Consider the following 20,554-nt stretch of genomic DNA (forward strand, 5'->3'; position numbering starts at 1 on the left):
AGTAAATTAGGGGTTTTCAAAACAACTTATTTTCAACTAAATTAAAAGAAAACCACTAAAAATAACCTTGCAAATAGGATCATTAATCATAATATAAGAAACATATAATTTGATAGTTTATTTTTTTTAATTACCAAAAATATTAAATACTGGTGGCTGGTGGTGGCACTTACCTTATAATGCTTAAATTCGGGTAATGTTTCTAGACAAAATATAACAATTGATAGCAATATAACAAATACACTAATTATGGCTACAACTCTGGCGGCTTGTGAACTTTCTGGATACTCAAAAAGTAACCAAACTTTTCTTTGATTTTCATTATCCGGCAATGGTCTTTCCTCTTCCTTAATAAAGCCTTCATCCTCTCTAAAGGTGATTGAAGAAGAAGAAATAGGAGAGAAAAAGAATTGAAATTATACAACAAAAATATTTAGATTGAATGGACTACAACAAATAATTTGTGGTAATTTTGAATAGAACACGAGAGCACAAGGACAACAATATCCTTTATCTGATTTTATTATTATTATTATTTTTTTTTTTTTTTTGATTTTTTCACTCATCTAAGGCCAATTGTGCTAAAGTTAAAGAACTCATAAGAATATGGAAGAAAAATTCAAAGATGACACTTTGGCAGCGCATTTCATAGTCAAGGCTTCCTTTTTAGCAGCATCAAACTTTGAATTTTCAAAAAGGAACCAAAAACGAACGCAAAATTCTTTTCAAACTGAAAACCAACAAATACAACTAAAACAAAGTAGAGTAGAGTAGGTAGTAGAATATGAAGAACACACGACTGTTCGATTGTTTTGAGTTTGGGTTTTGTTTTAGCTTCACATATACAAGAGTGTCACTGTTGTTGTGGTGTTGCTCTGTTGTTGTGAAGTGTATTCGGTTGAGAACCGAATGCAGATGTCCTCTGAATGTCAAGTAGTATTTTTTTGTTTTGGTTTTGTAGGTATTGTGACATTTACATTAAATATATTGGTGTTTTTTTTTTTTCATTTTAATGTCTGAATGCAGATGTTGTTTTGTTCAAGTTTTTTTTTCCAAAAAAGAAAAAATCTTCTTTTTTCATTTCCATTCAGTGTGTGTCACAAAGAATTCGCTCGAGTTGAGTCAAGTGGTGTTACAAAACAGAACGAATAGAACGAACACAATAAACACATCATCATCATCACATCTCAACTAAAAGCTCATGCGTTGCTTTGATTCTAGCATTTGATTGCTTTGATTTGCTTCTACAGAACTGCAGTTGCTTGGTGAGCATGCGTAACCTTCACTACTACCAGCATCAATGAAGCAAAAGTCCCCACACCTTAATTTACATAACAAAACAAAAGTTGTCACTCTTTACATCATTCTCCCCAGAGAGTGAGAGAATGGTGTTTAAAGTGACTGCCGGTGTGTGTAAGTCTACTGTGCTTTCCTTGCTAGTTAAGTGCTTTACAACTCTCCTTGATACTGGGTGAATGGTTGCGCATGCGTATAATTTGTGTTTTTGTTTGTTTTTCTCATTTTAATTTTATTTTGAGGGGTGGTGGTGTGTGTCTAAGATAAATTCATTGCTTTTTCGTTCAACTTGATACCACGGGCCGGCCCCTTTGTCGTATGAACAAAATTTTAAGCTGGTGGTCAAGTGAATTAATGCCTAAGCTTGCTTGTTGTGTACCAAGTGATGTTTAATTTATTGTTGTTTTTTTCTTTTAATATTTTCAAATTTTTTTTCTGTTGTGTTTCTTTTTGTTATGTATGAATTATTTTTATTGGTATTCAGTTTTTCAATGTGTTGGGCCATATATTCATTTGTTTTGATTTTCATTATATGTTTGAGTATAACAGAAATGAAACCAATTGATAATTGAACGAATTTGCTTTTAAGACGAGGGCAGTGTATTAAATTGTAGCATACCTAAACCTCATAAAAACATATCCTATAATTAAACAAAAATTGATTTCAACGTTTCGAAATAAACCCATACTCGCGTATATCAGAAATGTTGCCAAAGGTTTGCAAATTTGAAAAACATTTTTTTTTTTGGAAATTGTAAAAGTTCATACCAAGTTCATAAAAGTTATAAAAATTCATGGAGTTTATGAAAATTTATAGAATTTATGAAAATTCAAAGAATTTATGAAAATTCAAAGAATTTATGAAAATTCAAAGAATTTATGAAAATTGATAGAAAATATGAATATTCATAAAATTTACGAAAATTTATAAAATTTGTGAAAATTCATTGAAAATTAAAATTCATGGAATTTATGAAAATTCATAGAATTCACAGAAAATTAACAGAATTTATGAAAATTCATTGAATTTATGAAAATTATTGGAATTTGTGAAAATCCATAGAAATTATGAATAATCATAAAATTTTTTAAAATTCGTAGAATTCATAAGAATTCTTAGAAAATATGAAAATTCTTAGCATTTATTTAAATATAAAAAATATATGAAAATTCATGGAATATGTCAACATTTTTAGAATATATGAACATTCTTAGAATGTATAAAAATTAATTGAATTTTTGAAAATTTTTAAAAATTATAAAATATCTTAGAATTTATGAAAATTGTTAAAATTTTTGAAAACTCTTAGAAAAGATGAAAATTCTTAGAGTACATGAAAATTCTTGGAATTCATGAAAGTTTAGAGAATTTTTGAAAATTCATAGAATTTATGGAAGTTCAGAAAATTTTTGAAAATTCATAGAATTTATTAAGATTTGTAGAATTTAAGAGAATTCGTAGAAATGCTAATGATTGAAAAGAGGGTGTAGATTTTCATTCAGTGGCATGGGCTCTTTTGACATACACCTAAGTCCCGGCACGGGCCGAGATCCAACACACGGGTTACAACTCTGAGCTCCGATTTGTGTGGTGTTCATCTTCATAACGAGAAGCTCAGCTGAGAGGAATAACTTTGAAAATTATTGGAATTTATAAAATATATGAAAATTCTTAGAATTTATGAAATTTCTTAGAATTTATGAAATTTCTTAGAATTTATGAAATTTCTTAGAATTTATGAAAATTAATTTTTCAAGTTTTTGCCTGTTAGGGCGAGATGATTAAATTTTACAACTTTTTTGATTGTTTCTCTTTCGAGACGAGCTGAATGATCGGAGATGCAAATGGAAAAGGAAAGCCAAAGATAGCAACACACACCAACCACTATGGGACGCGTTTCGTCTTTGGTTAGAAGACTTTTCAACCAAATAAGGTGTGATGGCTTCAAGGGTCGTGTGTTCGTATGTTGTATTTGAATCGTATTAATTGCGAAAACGCATCTATGATACAATTACCACATTAACCAAACTCGACAACCCTGCTTATTAGCTGTATTTTTCCAATGCATTTATTTTTGTGTAATGGCAGACATTCTGTCTGTGGTAAATTACACTTCTTCCGTACCACACATGATTTTGATCATCTGTTGGAAGTTTTATTGATGGCTTCGAACGCTAAGACAACGGCAATAGCTCACGCTGTTGCTCCGTGTGCCCAGGTTCGAATCCCGGCCGGGCTCCGCCGAATTTTTAATTTTTTTGCCTGTCATTAAATTTTACAATTTTTTGTTTGTTTCTCTTTCGAGACGAGCTCAATGATCGGAGAATTTTTGAAAATTCATAAAATTTATGAAAATTCTTAGAATTAATGAAAATTTTTGGAATATATGAACATTTTTAGAATTTATGAAAATTTTTAGAAAATATGAAAATTCTTAAAATTTATGAAGATTTGTAGACCAAGTTGGGTTGAAAAGAGGTTGCGGGTATTAATCTGCTCCATGCCACTATTGGCGTACACGGTACGGGATGACTGTTAGCACCACACGGATTACAACTCTGACCTCCGATTTGTTTGGTGTTCATCGTCATTACGAGAAGCGTTCACAGGTTACGAATAGTGGAATGCTTCATATACGGAGCAGCTGCAATTACAGTCGCGGACAATCAGTGATATCGAGTGGAGAGTCTCAGTGAGGGGCCGGGCGGCATTGGCTCTTGCTTTCATATTAAGTGCCTGTGATTCTTGATATGACAAGACGAGCTATTGCCGCCTTTAAATAACCAATGTCCATAATGTTCCCGCAGCGATCGGTCCGTTTGGACCGCACCGAGCGTGCTCACTTATAGAGCTTGACGAGGATCGCTACCTCCATATACAATTGTAGCTACAACAACAGTAATAACTTAATTGAGAAATCGACATGGTGTGCGCTCTAAATACGAAAAATTAATCTCTAAATAATCTTTGTCAGGAATTCTGTGCTACTAACAAAATCCTTAATTGTTCTCTATAGCACGCTAGCTTCATGTCTGCTATTGTGTCCCCACCTAAGTGATGGTGTCTGTTAGCCGGGCAATGACGTAGAAAATGCTCCTAATTCTCATAATCTTTCCCACATACCCTACACGCGCTATCGCTGGTCGCACCGATTTTGCATAATTTAGCTCGTATTCCTATGTGTCCCGCTATAACACCGAAAGTTATACTCATTTTCTTCTTAATTCCTTTTAATAATAACCTCGTCTTCTCACGATCCGGATCTACTCATAGGATTTTCGTCGTCCGACCGACCGTTTTGCTGTTCTACGACGTCGCCTCGAAAGGCTTCGGTTTAACCAAGTTTATTGACGGCAGTCCTTTGGCCTTCACTGCCAAACCGTGTCTTCTTTCCTTCCCCTTCCAAGCAATGCGGATCGTGCCATCCTCAGAGAGACTTTAATTTCATTTTTAGATTCGAAGACTCCTCGTGGCCATTGTTATTGCTCTGATAGCTAGTTTATAGATCGTAAAGATTCTAGAGGTCCTCACATTAACATCATACCACCTACCGGATTCAGTGATCGCCTGGATCTACACCTGCAGAATCGTATTCTGGTCAGGCAGTCGGGAACAAATTTCAAACCCTGGGTTCTCACTGTAGACCCCCAAACCCACTCTGTCCAGAGTTCCCCTAATCCGCCAACTTGTTCTCTGAACCTGCTGCATTATCCTTAGGTTGCACTTTTCTCTATTGCAGTCCACCAAATTAGTGACGCAGAAGTAAGTATTGGTCTTATCACGCTTCTATAGAGTCAGTAGACTATCCTGGGATATAGACGTGATTTCGTATCTACCGGCCCGTCTGCATAGTGTCCAACATCTGTGAGCCTTCTAGGTATGCTCCTGAAAATGACACTTCCAATTCAGTATCCTGTCCAAGATCACTACCAAGTATTTGACTTTGTCAGGGCTCAAATCTCTCGTCAGTCAGCATCCGTATAAGGTTATTTATGGTGGTCAATGTAAGGAGTGGCGACAAAATGCCTCATGTGGCGTGCCCTGTGCTACTTTCTCCTTTATATTTAAGTCTTGGGACCAGGTCCACCAGGTACTGATCTAAGAATTGGATTATTATGTGGGTCCGTACATTGTTAAAATCCCCCTCGATGTCAATACATACCGCCAATGTGCACGTCTTTGCATCGAAGGATTCTTCTATTTTATGAACAACCTCGTACCGTGTAGTCTGTAAGGCTTATAGGTCTGTAGAACTTTGTTGAGGCTAATGGCTAATAGATGCGTTTTAGAATTATGTAGGCAATTTTTGGAAAAAGACAAACAAATCTTGAATCGCAGCATGGTTATTTGGAAAAGCAGACAAGGGAGCGATTGAAGTGTTTTAAAGAAACATTTTTTCTACGATTTATAGTAAGCTTTATAGACTATCCAGCGTTTATGTAGAATATTGGCGTCGCGTGAACCACTAGCGGTATATTCCTTCATTAGCATAGTTAAGTGTATTAAAATGAAAGGATTGTGTTGGCGAGGTCATGTTGTCAGAATCAATGAAGAAGTACCAACTAAGGTGCCATTTGAAAATGGACTTCATAGTAAAATAGAAGGAGAAGGGGAAATCATCGATGAAAAGACCAAGTGGAGAAATAATGCTTGAAACTAAATGTCAAAAATTGGAGAAGGAGCACAAAAGTTTGATGCGATTGGAATTCTTCTCTTAGTTTGTCCAGAAGATAAAATGGTCTGTAGCAGGGTAACCTTTTCAAAATTTTATGAAAATAAGCGTTCAAATATTAGAAGGCCAGACAGAATCATTCAGTGTTTTAAAGTGGATCTCTTCGTTTAACAATGGATCTTGTCGTTCTCCTTCTAAGTGTTGCAAACATTAAGACAAAGTTATATGTAACAAGATAGTGGTGTATTGTATGAAAAATATTTTCGTATAATTTTTTTTAAATTTTCTTGCCTTCAAGCAATTTTTTGGGACATTTTCCCTAAAAAATAAAATAAAAACTATTCTTAGTTACCAAAGTTAACACACTGCCCTCGCTGTGTGGACGTATAATTGCTTAATAACGTATAAACAAACAACAACAATTGCAAAAAACCATAAAACAAACTACGACAATTCCAAAATTAAAAACAATTCTTTATAGTACTAAACATAGAAAGCAAATTTATCATCGACTATGAATACGAGAAACACAAAAAATACATTTGCAATTGGTGTTCGATGTGTGTGTGTGTGAGTGTGTGTGTGTGGGGGTGTTTGTGATTGAGTGAGTTCGGGGTGTATCAACTGTGTGGAGTGTAAGAATGGTCATGAATGTTTTTATGTTTTAATTTTTAATGTTTTTCATATTTTTCGAAACAAATCATTATCAATCAATCAATCAATCCATATCATTATCAATTTTAACATTCCAATAAAGAAACTTAAAATGAAAACACGTCTAAATTTATGGCCAATTTTTGGTGAATTTTAGCTCTAAAATAAAACTTAAAATGCATTTTTTTAAATAAAATTTTGTTTTTTTTTCAAAATTTGGCACAAATATTTTTTATACAAATACTGCTGGTATTGTAACTCAACGATAACGATAGATTAGCTGTAATGAGGTAAATCAAATCTTACCTGAATTTATTAATTGCTTGATCACCTAATTCATAAAATTTTATTTCTTCACTAAATACGTCTAAAGGGACATTGACCGGTCTCCGTAGTCGGCCACCTAGAAACATTTCATTTACATTTTTTTTTTTTTGTAGGTAGGTTGGCAGGCATCAATCAATCAATCAGGCAGGCAGGATATTTAAGGAGGATGCACAACAGGACATATTTTAGGGGGGATACGTAATTGGGAACATAACCCATAAAAGTTAAAAAAGAAAACAGAAAAAAAAAACAAAAACTCATATAAAACAAAGTTACAAAATTAAGAGAAACCCAAAGAAACAAAAAAATTAATTAAAAATTATATTATAATCATAATAACAATAATATAATAAAATAATTGTAAAATTTTTATTTATCATTTGTTGTTTTCGTTGTTGTAGTAGTAGTAGTTGTAATAGTTGTTGTATTTTTTTCAAATGGTTTGTTTTAAAAGAAGAGCAGAAAAATGAGATTACATTAGATTAGTATTATATTTGCATTATATAAAAATACATTGGATTATTTATTACTCCTGGCAGAGCCATTTGGGTTACATTTCGGCTAATATTCGAACTTACCACTTTGATAATAGTATAAAATTGCATCGAAGCTCGGTCGACTACGGTCAAAAAAATATTCGTTTCTCAGCGGGTCAAAGTACCGTAATCTCCGAGCTGGATCCCCCAGTAACGTATCGGGGAACTGATTTAGCGTTCGTAATTGTGTTTCAAACCTTAACCCGCTTACCTGTGTATATGGGGGCAGGGAGGATGGTCACAAGAAAATGGTTTGTTCGGAAAAATGGGGAAAAAGAGAAAATATAATAATTAATAAAAGTTTTTTTTTTAATATTTTTATTTTAATATTTTATTTAAATTTGGGTATATAGGAAATAATTCAAAATGTTCGTACATTTTCGTTTTAAATAGGGATTATGGCTGTACTCTTTTTGAAATGCTTGAATTTTTTAGCTTCTTTATAGAAGCCATACTTTTTGTCCTCATTGGCTGAAAGTTGATATATAACTACAACTGAGCCCTCCAGCCTTCACACACAGAAATGCGCTCCATATGGGCGAGTAAGACATATAAAGCGGTCCCCCTATTTCACAACCTAAGACCATATCAGAGCAAGGACCTGAAGTACGTCTAAGGAACGTCTATTAACTTCAACATACTAAATACGCTTCTGTAATAATTCATATATGCCCCATGTATCCCAAAAATATGTGTCCGAATTTTCGATCCCCAGAAAATCTCAACCCATTTCCATTTCCATTCCATTTGGCTTGGCATTGCATTCCAACAATGTGCCTTTAATGTATTTAACACTTATGCTCTTTAATATCTACTCAAACTATGGATTATTAATAAATATGGGGGTTGTATCCAGGGCTGCCAGACATGAAGATTTTCGTCAGTTTAAAAATCACTTTAAGTTTTTTTTTTTACTTTGAAGGTCTTATAATTATTAAGGTCATCAGGTCGATGTTAGAAAACGTGGTTACGTATTTTCTTAGTATAGTGATACAGTCTGGTTTGAACGATTGCCGATTTTTGACCCAAAATGGCTCACCTTTTTTAAGATGTATTATTAATGGTTCTTTGCCAGTCCTATAAAAATAATTTATACTAACAGAATTAATGGGTTTGTGAAAAAATTGAAAATTCAATAAAACTGAATTTTTATAACCTACCATTCTGAATGTTTGTCTTATGTCAACATTTTATAGAAATTTTGTCCTTAGATGAATTTTTTATGGCCTTCCATAGGTAATCAAAAATTTGCAAATTTTGCCCATGAACATTCCACTAATGAACAGGGGCAAACTTCTCACATATCAATGAGTGCAGTCCGATTCAAATTTTAAGCTCAATGATACGGGGACTCATTTTTGTAGCCGAGTCCGAACGGCGTGTCGCAGTGCGACACCTCTTTGGAGCGAAGTTTAACTTGTCATAGTACCTCACAAATGTTGCCAGCATTAGCAAGGGAAAACCACAGTTGAAAATTTTTTCTGATGGTCTCGCCAGGATTCGAACCCAGGCGTTCAGCATCATGGGCGGACATGCTAACCTCTGCGCCATGGTGGTTCACAAATGACGATAAAATCGGATGAACATTTGCATCGAAGCTATATTCAAATCTGAAACGATTTTTTCCAATTTCAATTGGCTTCGTCTAGGTCAAAAAAGATCCCCATGCTAAATTTGAAGACGAATGAAATTGCAACATTTAGTTTCTACATAAATTATCATGCACAGACAGACGGGCGGACTGTCGAACGGACACCAGACGGACATAGCTAAATCGAATCAGCTTCTGGGTGTTACAAACAAATATACTAAGTTATAATGCCCACACCACAGTAGTGGCATAGGGTATAAATATGGTTACTTTATGGGGCTGCAAATCAATATTCCAGGTGTTAAAAATGGAATGACTAGATTAGGACCAAAGAGTCAGGCAATGCATTTTTTTTCTGTTAAATTGATCCATGACCTGATAAAGCTTCCAAGTAAACTGATTTGATTGTTTGATGAAATTTTATACTTTCGCTGTTGAGTGCACTGACGCACAGTGGGAGAAAAACGAAAAAAAAAAATAGTAAAAAATATGCCGTCTAAGAACGGGTAAAAATATATCTTTGAAATTTGGAGTGGTAAGAGCTGATGTACTAACGAGATCGTGTGCTCCAGGTTGTCCGAGCGCCGTTTGGCAGGCCCCTAAATTTGGTTACCTCAATATTTCGAAAATTTTGTTGGGGCTTCCCAATCTTCGTTTGTGATCGATTTCCAAAATTTTTTTTTGTGGGACAGTGCTTAGAAATCTTTACAAAAAGTCTGCTTGAGGTCTACAGTATCAAGTCTTGTTTCGGGGATATTCGACTTCTTCCAGATTTGCAATTTTAATCGAGACCTACTATATATTTTGCAATTTACGAATGTATTGGGTTGCCCAAAAAGTAATTGCGGATTTTTTAAAAGAAAGTAAATGCATTTTTAATAAAACTTAGAATGAACTTTAATTAAAAATACTTTTTTTACACTTTTTTTCTAAAGCAAGCTAAAAGTAACAGCTGATAACTGACAGAAGAAAGAATGCAATTACAGAGTCACAAGCTGTGAAAAAATTTGTCAACGCCGACTATATGAAAAATCCGCAATTACTTTTTGGACAACCCAATATAATTGACAATAACTTTCATTCTTGATATATGGAACATGTTATTCGGGGTTTCAACTAGTTTTTTTTTATTTATAAATTAATGTAACGTTATGCTTATGTATATTCTTTTTATACCCTCCACCATAGGATGGGGGTATACTAATTCCGTCATTCTGTTTGTAACATATCGAAATACGCGTCTAAGACCCCATGAAGTCGAACTAGCCATGTCCGTCCATCCGTCCGTCCGTCTGTCCGTCTGTCCGTCCGTCCGTCTGTCCATTCGTCCGTCCGTCTGTTCGTCCGTCTGTTCGTCCGTCTGTTCGTCCGTCCGTCTGTCCGTCCGTCCGTCCGTCCGTCTGTCAAAAGCACGCTAACTTTCGAAGCAGTAAAGCTAACCGCTTCAAATTTTGCGGTAATACTTTTTATTAGTGTAGGTCAGTTGGGATTGTAAATGGGCCAAATCGGTCCATGTTTTGATATAGTTGCCATATAAACCGATATTGGGTCTTGACTTCTTGAGCCTCTAGAGGGCACAATTCTCGTCCGATTTGACTGAAATTTAGCACGTAATGTTTTGATATCACTTACAACAACTGTGCTAAGTATGGTTCAAATCGATGCATAACCCGATATAGCTACCTTATAACCCGATCTTGGGTCTTGACTTCTTGAGCTTTTGGAGGGAACAATTCTTATCCGATTTGGCTGGTATTTTGCACGAGGTGTTTTGGTATCACTTCCAACATTTGTGCGCAGTATGGCCCAAATCGGTCCATAACCTGGTATAGGTGCCATATAAACCGATTTTGGATCTTAACTTATTTAGCCACTAGAGGGCGCAATTCTCATCCGATTTGGCAAAAATTTTGAATGAGGTGTTTTAATATGACTTCCAAAATCTGTGATAAGTATGGCCCAAATCGGTACATAACCTGATATAGCTGCCATATAAACTGATCTTGGATCTTGAATGCTTGAGCCTTTAGAGAGCGCAATTCTCGTCCGATTTGTCACAAATTTTGTACAACAGCTTCTCCCATGGCAAATCGGTACATAACCTGATATAGCTGCCATATAAACTGATCTTGGATCTTGAATGCTTGAGCCTCTAGAGAGCGCAATTCTCGTCCGATTTGTCACAAATTTTGTACAACAGCTTCTCCCATGGCAAATCGGTACATAACCTGATATAGCTGCCACATAAACTGATCTTGGATCTTGAATGCTTGAACCTCTAGAGAGCGCAATTCTCGTCCGATTTGTCATAAATTTTGTACAACAGCTTCTCCCATGGACTTCAACATACGTGTGCAATATGGTCTGAATCGATCTATAGCTTGATACAGCTCCCATATAAACCGATCTCTCGATTTTGCTTCTTGAGCCCCGAATCGGACTATAACTTGATATAGCTCCTCCTCCTCCGTCCTTATTCATTATTCTTTGTTTGCCTAAAAAGAGATACTGCGCAAAGCACTCTACAGATGCGATCCATTGTAGAGGGTATATAAGATTCGACCGAACTTAGAACACTCTTACTTGTTATTTTTAAAATAGATCGTGCATATTGAAAGGAATGCCATGTTCAATTTAATGTTGTAACATAATTCAAACTCAAATTTTTGCCAATAATAAGCAGATCTCAGTCGGCAATTCAAACACGTTCTGAGTTTATTTGGATTTATTGTGATATAATGATACGCAACAAGATTTCACTGATTTTATTGAAGATATGTATGTGTATTCATTGTGGCGGTTATCCAATGTTCGGCTCAGCCGAGCTTAATGTGTTTTTACATTTCTTTTTTGGGGGATGAACTGTTATTTCCCCATAATATATGCAAGTATCACAATTATGTTAATGCGCCATTAATTTATTGAAAGGCACTGTTTGGCCTAGTTATTTATTAACCCGAAATATAATTTATAAACACAATAAATTTCTTGTAGCATTCAGGTGAATATTTTAGCAAAGGTAATAATTAACAAAGAATTTATGGTTGGCAATTTATTTGTGAAGATGTAATGCCTCATGCCTAAGATTTGTAACAAATCTCCAACAAGGGTAATAATAACAAAAATCACCACTATTTGATGGGAAACCCATTTAGTTTATTTTTATCAAGGGCGAAAAAAACACATAGAGAAAATGGTTCAATAAATATTTAGCATTAATTCTCTGCTTTCATCTATATGGGGTGTCACCCTTTTTATAAATCATCTCTGGTCGACAACAATAATTATTGGTGCAATGAACTTTATTAATGGCAAATTAATGGCTATTTATAAATAACCTTAAGATACATTCATAAGAGAATAAATTCTTGTTGGAAAGAAAGTACAAAAAAAGGAAGCTAAAGTTTGTATGGGTAAATGAAATCTTTTGAAAATGGCTATTATTATGGGAGCGCAAAAAGGTCTCTGTAGTGCGATACACATCATAAAGATTTCATTGATTTATGTATTTTTGGTAGTCTTAAAAAATGCTTTATTTTGATTTTATGTCTTAAAGTAGTAACGAACTTGCTATACCCTCCACCATAGGATGGGTGGTATACTAATTCCGTAATTCTTGGATCTTGGCTTCTTGAGCCTTTAGAGGGCGCAATTGTTTTCCGATTTGGCTGAAATTTTGTATGAGGTGTTTTGTTATGATTTCCAATAGCCGTGCTAAGTATGATCTAAATCAGTTCAAAACTTCATATTTCTGCCATATAAAATGAGCTCCTGATTTGAATTTTTCAGCCTCTGGAGGACGCCATTCTTAGGCGACTTGGCTTAGATTTTATTCAACGACTTCTCATATGACCTTCCACATACGTACCAAGTATGGTCTGAATCGTTTTATTTGCTGATATAGTTCCCATATTTTAGTTATTGAGGGGGACTCAATTTTTCATCAATTTAAATGAAATTTTGCACAATTTCTTCTAATATGGTCTCCAAAATCCAAACCATGTATGGCCCGAATCGGTCTATAACCTGCAATAGCTCCAATAGCATGTTAATTTTTATCCATTATCCTTTGTTTGCCTATAAAGAGACTGCTTTTTTTAAGGTCCATATCGAAAGAAATATATAGGTATATGGGTGCTATATCTGATATTTTGCGCACGTATTGGGACGTCAAAAAATAACATCTCGTGCAAAATTTTGTTAAGATCGGGAAAAAATTGTGGCTTCTACAGCCTTAAAAGGCCATATTGGATGAAAGACATACCGTCGGCTTAATGCTATTTTGTTTCATACGCCATTTTTGAGTTAGGACCGGCTTTTGTGGTGTTATGTCACGCTCTTAGTTTTCAAAATAGGCCATGTATGGCCTATTTCAAAGCATTTTGCAACTTTCAAGAGCGTTTATTTCCAAATCAATAAAGTGGTGTATGGAACAAGATAGCATTACACCCACGATATATGGGAGTTATATCTAAATCTGAACCGAATATTTTGAAATTTTGCACTCGAATTAGGAAACACCTCATGTTTTAAATTTTAAATTAAATTTTATGCTCAACGATAAGGGACCTCCTTTTTATAGCCGAGTCCAAACGGCGTGCCGAAGAGCGACACCTCTATGGGGAGAAGTTTTTACATGGCAAAGTACCTCACAAATGTCGCCATCATTAGAAGGGGATAACCACCGGTGAAATTTTTTCTGTTGTTCCCGCCAGGATTCGAACCCAGGCGTTCAGCGTCATAGGCGGACATGCTAACATCTGCGCTACGGTGGTCTCCTTTGTGTTATAATTAGTTCCAATGTATTGGATAAAATCATATTTTAATTAAGTTACAGTCAGTTTACATAGATGCCATTTACGAAAGTGTATGAAGACTTATCTGTGCCACAATATACTGGAGCTATATCTAAATCTGAACCAATTTTGTTCAAAATCAATAATGTTCATTCTTGGGCTAAAGATGTGCAAAATTGATCACAAGAAAATATGGACATTTACACGGACAGAGGGACATTGGTAAATCGAATCAGGAAGGGATTCTAAGCCGATCGGTATACTTATCGATGAGTTTAGCTCTTCTCCTTCTTAGCATTGCAAACAAAAGCACAAACAAAGTTATAATACCCTGTACCACGGGATAGCTGTGAGCATCACACAGTCTGGAACATTGACGTCCAATTTGTGTGGTGTTCATTGCTGTCATGTGAAGCTTAGCTGCAAGCTACCGGGTGCGTCCACAGGTTGCGGATAGTGGAATGCTCCATACGGAGTAGATGCAACGACAGTCGCGGAAAATCAGCGGTATTGAACGGAGAGTCTCAGTGAGAGGCCGGGCGGAACCGATTCTTGCACAAACACTGAGTGGCACGATGCTAGATATGACAAGGCGAGTTATTGGCGCCTTTAAATAACCAATGGCCACATTGTTTTCGCGGCGATCATTCCTTTGGACCGGAACAAGCTTACTCACCTACATGAGCTTGACGAGGATCGCCACCTTCACTTGATAATGTGGCTACAACAACAACCCTGTACCACAGTGGTGGTGTAGGGTATAAAAACCTGATTGAGAATATATGCTCCCAAAATCCAAGAGTTATTGTAGAGAAGCTTCCGCATGCTTAACGTCTGACTGTTTCATGCAATTTATGTTCCGACTGGATCAACAATTACGGTAAATGGATTGAGCTATGGAGGGATGATTGATGATTTTCAAAGCTCGGTATTGATGTGAATAACGGTTACTTTCAACAAGACGGCGTTACGTGCCAGAAAAGCAACGAAACCATTGCTCTTTTATGATAATAGATTCCGGGCCGTTTTATCTCTGAAAGAGGTGATCACAATTGGCCAACTAGATCTTGTGGTTCAACACCTTGCGACTACAGCCTTTGGGGTCACGTGAAAGACGGAGTAGCCCAAGTAGTCCAATGTCGATTCTACCCCTCAAAGTTAGAATTCGTGAGGCTTTCGAGGACAAAGGGCTGTCACTTTGCGATTTGGCGCTGGAAAATTTAATGAAAAGGATATGGTGGTGTGGTCGTGGTGGCCATTTGGCTGATGTTCTTTTTATACCCACCACCGAAGGATGGGGGTATATTCATTTTGTCATTCCGTTTGCAATACATCGAAATATCCATTTCCGACCCTATAACGAATATATATTTTTGATCAGCGTAAAAAATTTAAGACGATCTAGATATGTCCGTCCGTCTGTCTGTTGAAATCACGCTACAGTCTTTAAAAATATAAATATTGAGCTAAAACTTTGCACAGATACTTTTTTTGTTCATAAGCAGGTTAAGTTCGAAGGTGGGCCACATCGGACTATATCTTGATATAGCCCCCATCCCAGACCGATCCGCCGATTTAGGGTCTTAGGCCCATAAAAGCCACATTTGTTATCCGATTTTGCTAAAATTTGGGACAGTGAATTGTGTTAGGCCAGTCCACATCCTTCTCCAATTTGGCCCAGATCGGTCCAGTTGTGGATATAGGTGCCATATAGACCAATCCACTGATTTGCGGTCTTAGGCCTATAAAAGCCACATTTATTATCCGATTTTGCTGAAATTTGGGACAGTGAGTTGTGTAAGGTCCTTCGTCAATTTGGCACAGATCGGTCTAGATTTGGATATAGCTGCCATATAGACCAATCCACTGATTTAGGGTCTTAGGCCCAAAAAAGCCACATTTATTATTCGATTTTGCTGAAATTTAGGACAGTGGGCCTCCGACATGTTTCTTCAATTTGTCCCTGTTCGGTTCAGATTTGGATATAGCTGCCATATAGACCGATTTCCCGATTTAAGTTGTTTTGGCCCCTAAAAGGAGCAGTTATTGTCCGATGTCGCCGAAATTTGGGACAGTGAGTTTAGTTAAGCCCCTTGACATACTTCTGCAATATGGCACAGATCGATCTAGATTTGGATATAGCTGCCATATAGACCGATCTCTCGGTTTTAGGTTTTGGGGCCATAAGAGGCGCATCGGATGTGCGATTTCGCCGAAATGCTCATCGACATTTTTATGCAACTTGACTAGTACAGATTTGGATATAGCTGCCATATAGACCGATTTCACGATTTAAGTTTTTGGTCCCATAAAAGGCTCATTTATAATCCGATTTCACTGAAATTTGACACAGTGACTTAGGTTAGGCTTTTCGACATCCGTGTCGTTTATGGTTCAGACCGGTTTATTTTTAGATATAGCTACTGTACTTATCGGTATTTGGTCCATATCGGGACATATTTCGATATAACTGCTATGAAACACAAGGTATGCAATTTTCACCGGATTTTGATGAAAGGTGGTGTATATATATACCCGAGGTGGTGGGTATCCAAAGTTCGGCCCGGCCAAACTTAACTCATTTTTCTTGTTCATTATTAACGATTTTCCTTTCTCTTTATTATGAAATGAACATCTGATCATTAAACTCAAGAAGTCGAATTTTATCTGTGAATACCACAAAACACTTCCTATTGCAAAACCCTTTATATGTAACTCTATGACATTTTAAATGGTAAGAGCTGAGGTGATAGGGAGATAAGGAGGCCTTTGGCAAGCCTCTGATGTTAGTCACTTCGACCTTTCGAAAACTTATTCGGGCTGCGAAAAAGAGTCAATATTTCAAAGTTTTATCTCCGCCTATTTTCAAGCGTCTGATTTTCTTTTCGATGTATGCCACTCTGCAACATTAAAATTAAATTTAGTTTCCCATTATGTGCCAACACATTGAACACATTTAAAAGCTTAATAATAGGAACTTTAATTGCACAAATCCCCATAATACAAGCCCTTTAGAGATTCCAAGCAATTAACAAGCACTTTACCATACACACTTACAAAAACCATCTCCACATGGTCAAGTAATCACTTGGTAAACATGGTAAGTGGTAAGTGCATTGCCAAGCCCTATAAAATCAACTATCATTCATTTAAAATTACAACAAAAATGCACTTGGATATTGATAAAGGCTCTTAATATATACAATCCATATATACCATGTACGTGTGGGCTTGTTTGTAATGATAATACTTACATTTATAACAACTCTTTCACAAAAATCATGATCATGAGGAATGGGTTCAAAGTGTTGTGGCCCGCCACCATAGCCATGACCAGCCCCCCCTTCTTCGTCTTGACTGCTCAATTTGGGTAAAGACCTATGGGAGAAAGTAGAAGAGAACACACATAAAAAATTATTATTACTATTATTGTTATGGCCACAATGCACTTTAAATGCTAGTCTACATAGTTTTATAAATTTATTCATGAGCACCCTAGAAAAAAAAAAATATAAAAAATATAACAAATAGGCAATTCTTAAAGGACACCAAGGCCTTTTTGCTGGATTTGCAAGTTTGTCCATAACACAGCCAAAAGTATGTCTGTCTGTCTTTACGTCCATTGGAATACTTTGCATGTTGCCAAAAAAATATTGGGGGAAAAAAATGGAGGTAAAACTTAAAACTCATGTTTGTGCATCACTTGGTGTGTACTGCAACAATCAACAATTGCCACAACCGAGTTTTTCGTTTTTCTTTTTTGGCTGCTTGACAAAAATGTTGTTAAAGTTCACACTGTAATCTAAATCAATTTGGCCATTTAATTTGCCACACCATAAAGTATTGTTTGCAAGACCTGAAGTGTATGTTCGTCCTTCTTCTTCTTCCTGGCGCTTCCTCAAACCGGATGTTGTAGAACATTTGTACAAAGTTTCTCATTTCGTTGAGTTTTCTTTTGGGCTCCGGGCCATTTGGCCTTTGATTTGGGCAAGTGATATGTATGTACGATATGAATATTTAATTTGCATAAAATGAATTGCATTTGTGGCATTTAAATGGTTTTATTAAAATATATTTGTAATAATTGTAAAATTGCAGTAAATTTCTGTATGAATGGGAGTGATTTCATTTGGATTGTAGTATTTAAGAAGTTTTGCTTGGTAAGTTTAAATGAGTTATTTTAATGAACTTAAGGCTTAGTGAAACTAGAGGACACATTTTTTTCCTACCATATAAGGTCAGTATTTGAAGGTAAATTTACTTTTAAAACTTAAACTTTTATCAAAACTTATCTCTTTTGGTGTCGGTAATAACTTCGTTCGATTTATATCGAGCATTCTCAGAAATCGCACTATACGAGTTGTTATAGATAAGTTCTCATCAAATGAGTATACATTGATCGCAGGTGTGCCACAAGGCTCTGTCCTTTCCCCTTTCCCCTCTCCTTTTTTCTTATTTTCATTGATGATCTATTGGGTCAGACTTCGAATCCAATCTACTCATTTGCAGATGACAGTAGTCTGTGTCATTCATATTCATTCGACCGTAGGCCTAGTCCTCAAGAAATTGTGGACAGGAGGCGCATTATGGATGAGACGCTCTCCCAGGATTTGTGGGCCATTTCCGAGTGTGGTAAAATGAACCGAGTAGACTTTAACGCACAGAAGACGCAGTGCTGTTTCTTGTCTCACAAGCGATTCACTGACCCACTTCATTCGTCGATATCTATCGACGGTATATATATTGAGCAGTCAGATGCTCTTCATGTTCTGGGCATGAAGATACAATGTGATGTCCGTTGGTCAAAACACGTATTCGAAGTCTCGAAAGAAGCATTCTAGTGTTGAGGCTTTTTTCAGCGGTGCAAGAAATATTTCACCTGTTCTGATCTTCTCCATATCTATACTACCTACATCAGGCCGAGGATGGAATATAACTCTCAGGAGCTCCAAAATCATCCTTGGAGCTACTTGACCGGGTTGAACGGAGAGCTATGGTGTTGATTGGGGACAGTAGGGTACCCAACTCTATTGCTTCCCTTGAACATCGTCGGAATGTGGGTAGCGTTGTATTGCTTTATCCTTATTTTCATGGCGTGTGTTCCAGGGATATTCGTCTTCTTATCCTGGACGTTAGAATGTTCACCAGGAATACAAGACTTGTCAGGAGCTCACTTCCGTTTGTAATCGATTGGCCAGTTGACCGGACCATGCATTATCGAGAAAATTCATTTTTCGCTCGAACCATTCGTATGTGAAATCGATTTCCGGCTAATGTCTTTCCCACCAACATTGACGTTCAGAAATTTAAGGCTGATATCAATAAACACTACTCCCTCTTTCCCCCCTCCAACCCTTAACTTTCCTAATTGCCAACGCATTGCACTGCATATATAGGGGACATCCCCTGCGTGTTGGTTACGTGAAAAAAAAAATCGAACAGAACTTTGTTAGATTTTCTTGCAATAGGATCTAAAATTGCTAAAAGATATACATGGGAGCTATATGTAAATCTTTTGGGGGGATTGGAGGCCACCGTAGCGCTGAGGGTGGCATGTCCGCCTTTGATGCTGAACGCCTGTGTTCGAATCCTGGCGAGAACATCAGAAAACAAATTTCAGCAGTGGTTATCCCCGCCTAATGCTGGTGACATCTGTGAGGTATTTTGTCTTGTGTAAAAACTTCTCCCCAAATCCGATCGAACTCGGCTATAAGAAGGAGGCCCCTTAACATTAAACTTAAACTTTAATCGGAGAGCACTCATTGTTATGAGAGGAGTTTGCCCCTATTCCTTATGGAATGTTCATGGGCAAAATCGTGCTCAATTTGGTAAGGATCAAATTGAAATTGTGGCTACTGAAGTCTTAAAAGGCCTTGTCGGATGAAAGATATATGTGAGATGTATATTTAAATCTCATCTGATGTTTATGAAATTGTGTAAGGATCGAAACAAAATTATGGCAACAACAGCCTGAAAAGTCCATATCTTATGAATGATATACGAGTATATAGGAGCTATATCTAAACTGAACCGATTTTTATAAAATTTTGTACACTTATTAAGACTTGAAGTTAATGACTTCATGCTTAGTTTTGTAAAGATCGCACCAAACTGGTGGAAGTGATTCTAAGCCTAGCGGTATACTTAGATTGATCACTTCCGTTTTTGAAACCCGGTTTTTCGGGGTCATAAACCATGTCATATTGGGGTGGGGTGGTCCCCAGATCCTTAGCCCTAAAAAACCTTCAGCATCTTGGTCTGCTCTCAAACTCCATATTGCCATTGGTTTATGGAATGAGACGTCCCCCAAACACTTGGTCTCACTTTTGGATATCAGATTCGTATTCTACTCCAAAATTCTTTTTATTTGAGCCTCATATTGCCATGGTCAGTAAAAAAATTCCTGTTGGAGGTGGGTGTTTTAGAGAAGTGGTGGACCCCAAGAAACTTGATACAGAACGTTGCACAGTGGGCCAAATGGCAAAAAAATTGGAAATAAGTCTACAACTTTTTATCTGTTGATTTTAGCCATACAAAATGTTCTAGACATTTGTAGAGGAGGACATAGGCTTTCAGAAAAGTGCTGTTGTTGGTCCATATCTTTAATACAGGGTGAGCTACAGGGTGTCAAAGTTGACCACTTTTGACTTCTCCAAGCTTCTGGGGGCCATAACTTTTGAT

At 36.5% G+C, this 20,554-nt stretch overlaps 1 protein-coding gene across 9 annotated transcripts in view; it reads right to left on the reverse strand.

Moving 5' to 3' along the window:
* The window catches only part of LOC106082695 (potassium voltage-gated channel protein Shaker), a 694,624-nt gene that overhangs the window by 93,977 nt on the left and 580,093 nt on the right, over positions 1–20,554 (reverse strand). For all 9 annotated transcript variants that reach the window (XM_059366522.1, XM_059366520.1, XM_059366519.1 and 6 more), the window contains 4 exons: positions 17,128–17,251; positions 7,529–7,697; positions 6,930–7,026; positions 174–369 (listed from right to left, as the gene is read on the reverse strand). In XM_059366522.1, coding sequence (XP_059222505.1) covers positions 174–369; positions 6,930–7,026; positions 7,529–7,697; positions 17,128–17,251 — 586 coding nt within the window. The remainder of the gene's footprint in view (positions 1–173; positions 370–6,929; positions 7,027–7,528; positions 7,698–17,127; positions 17,252–20,554) is intronic.

The sequence above is a fragment of the Stomoxys calcitrans genome, chromosome 4, assembly GCF_963082655.1.
Source record: "Stomoxys calcitrans chromosome 4, idStoCalc2.1, whole genome shotgun sequence".
Classification (NCBI taxonomy): domain Eukaryota; kingdom Metazoa; phylum Arthropoda; class Insecta; order Diptera; family Muscidae; genus Stomoxys; species Stomoxys calcitrans.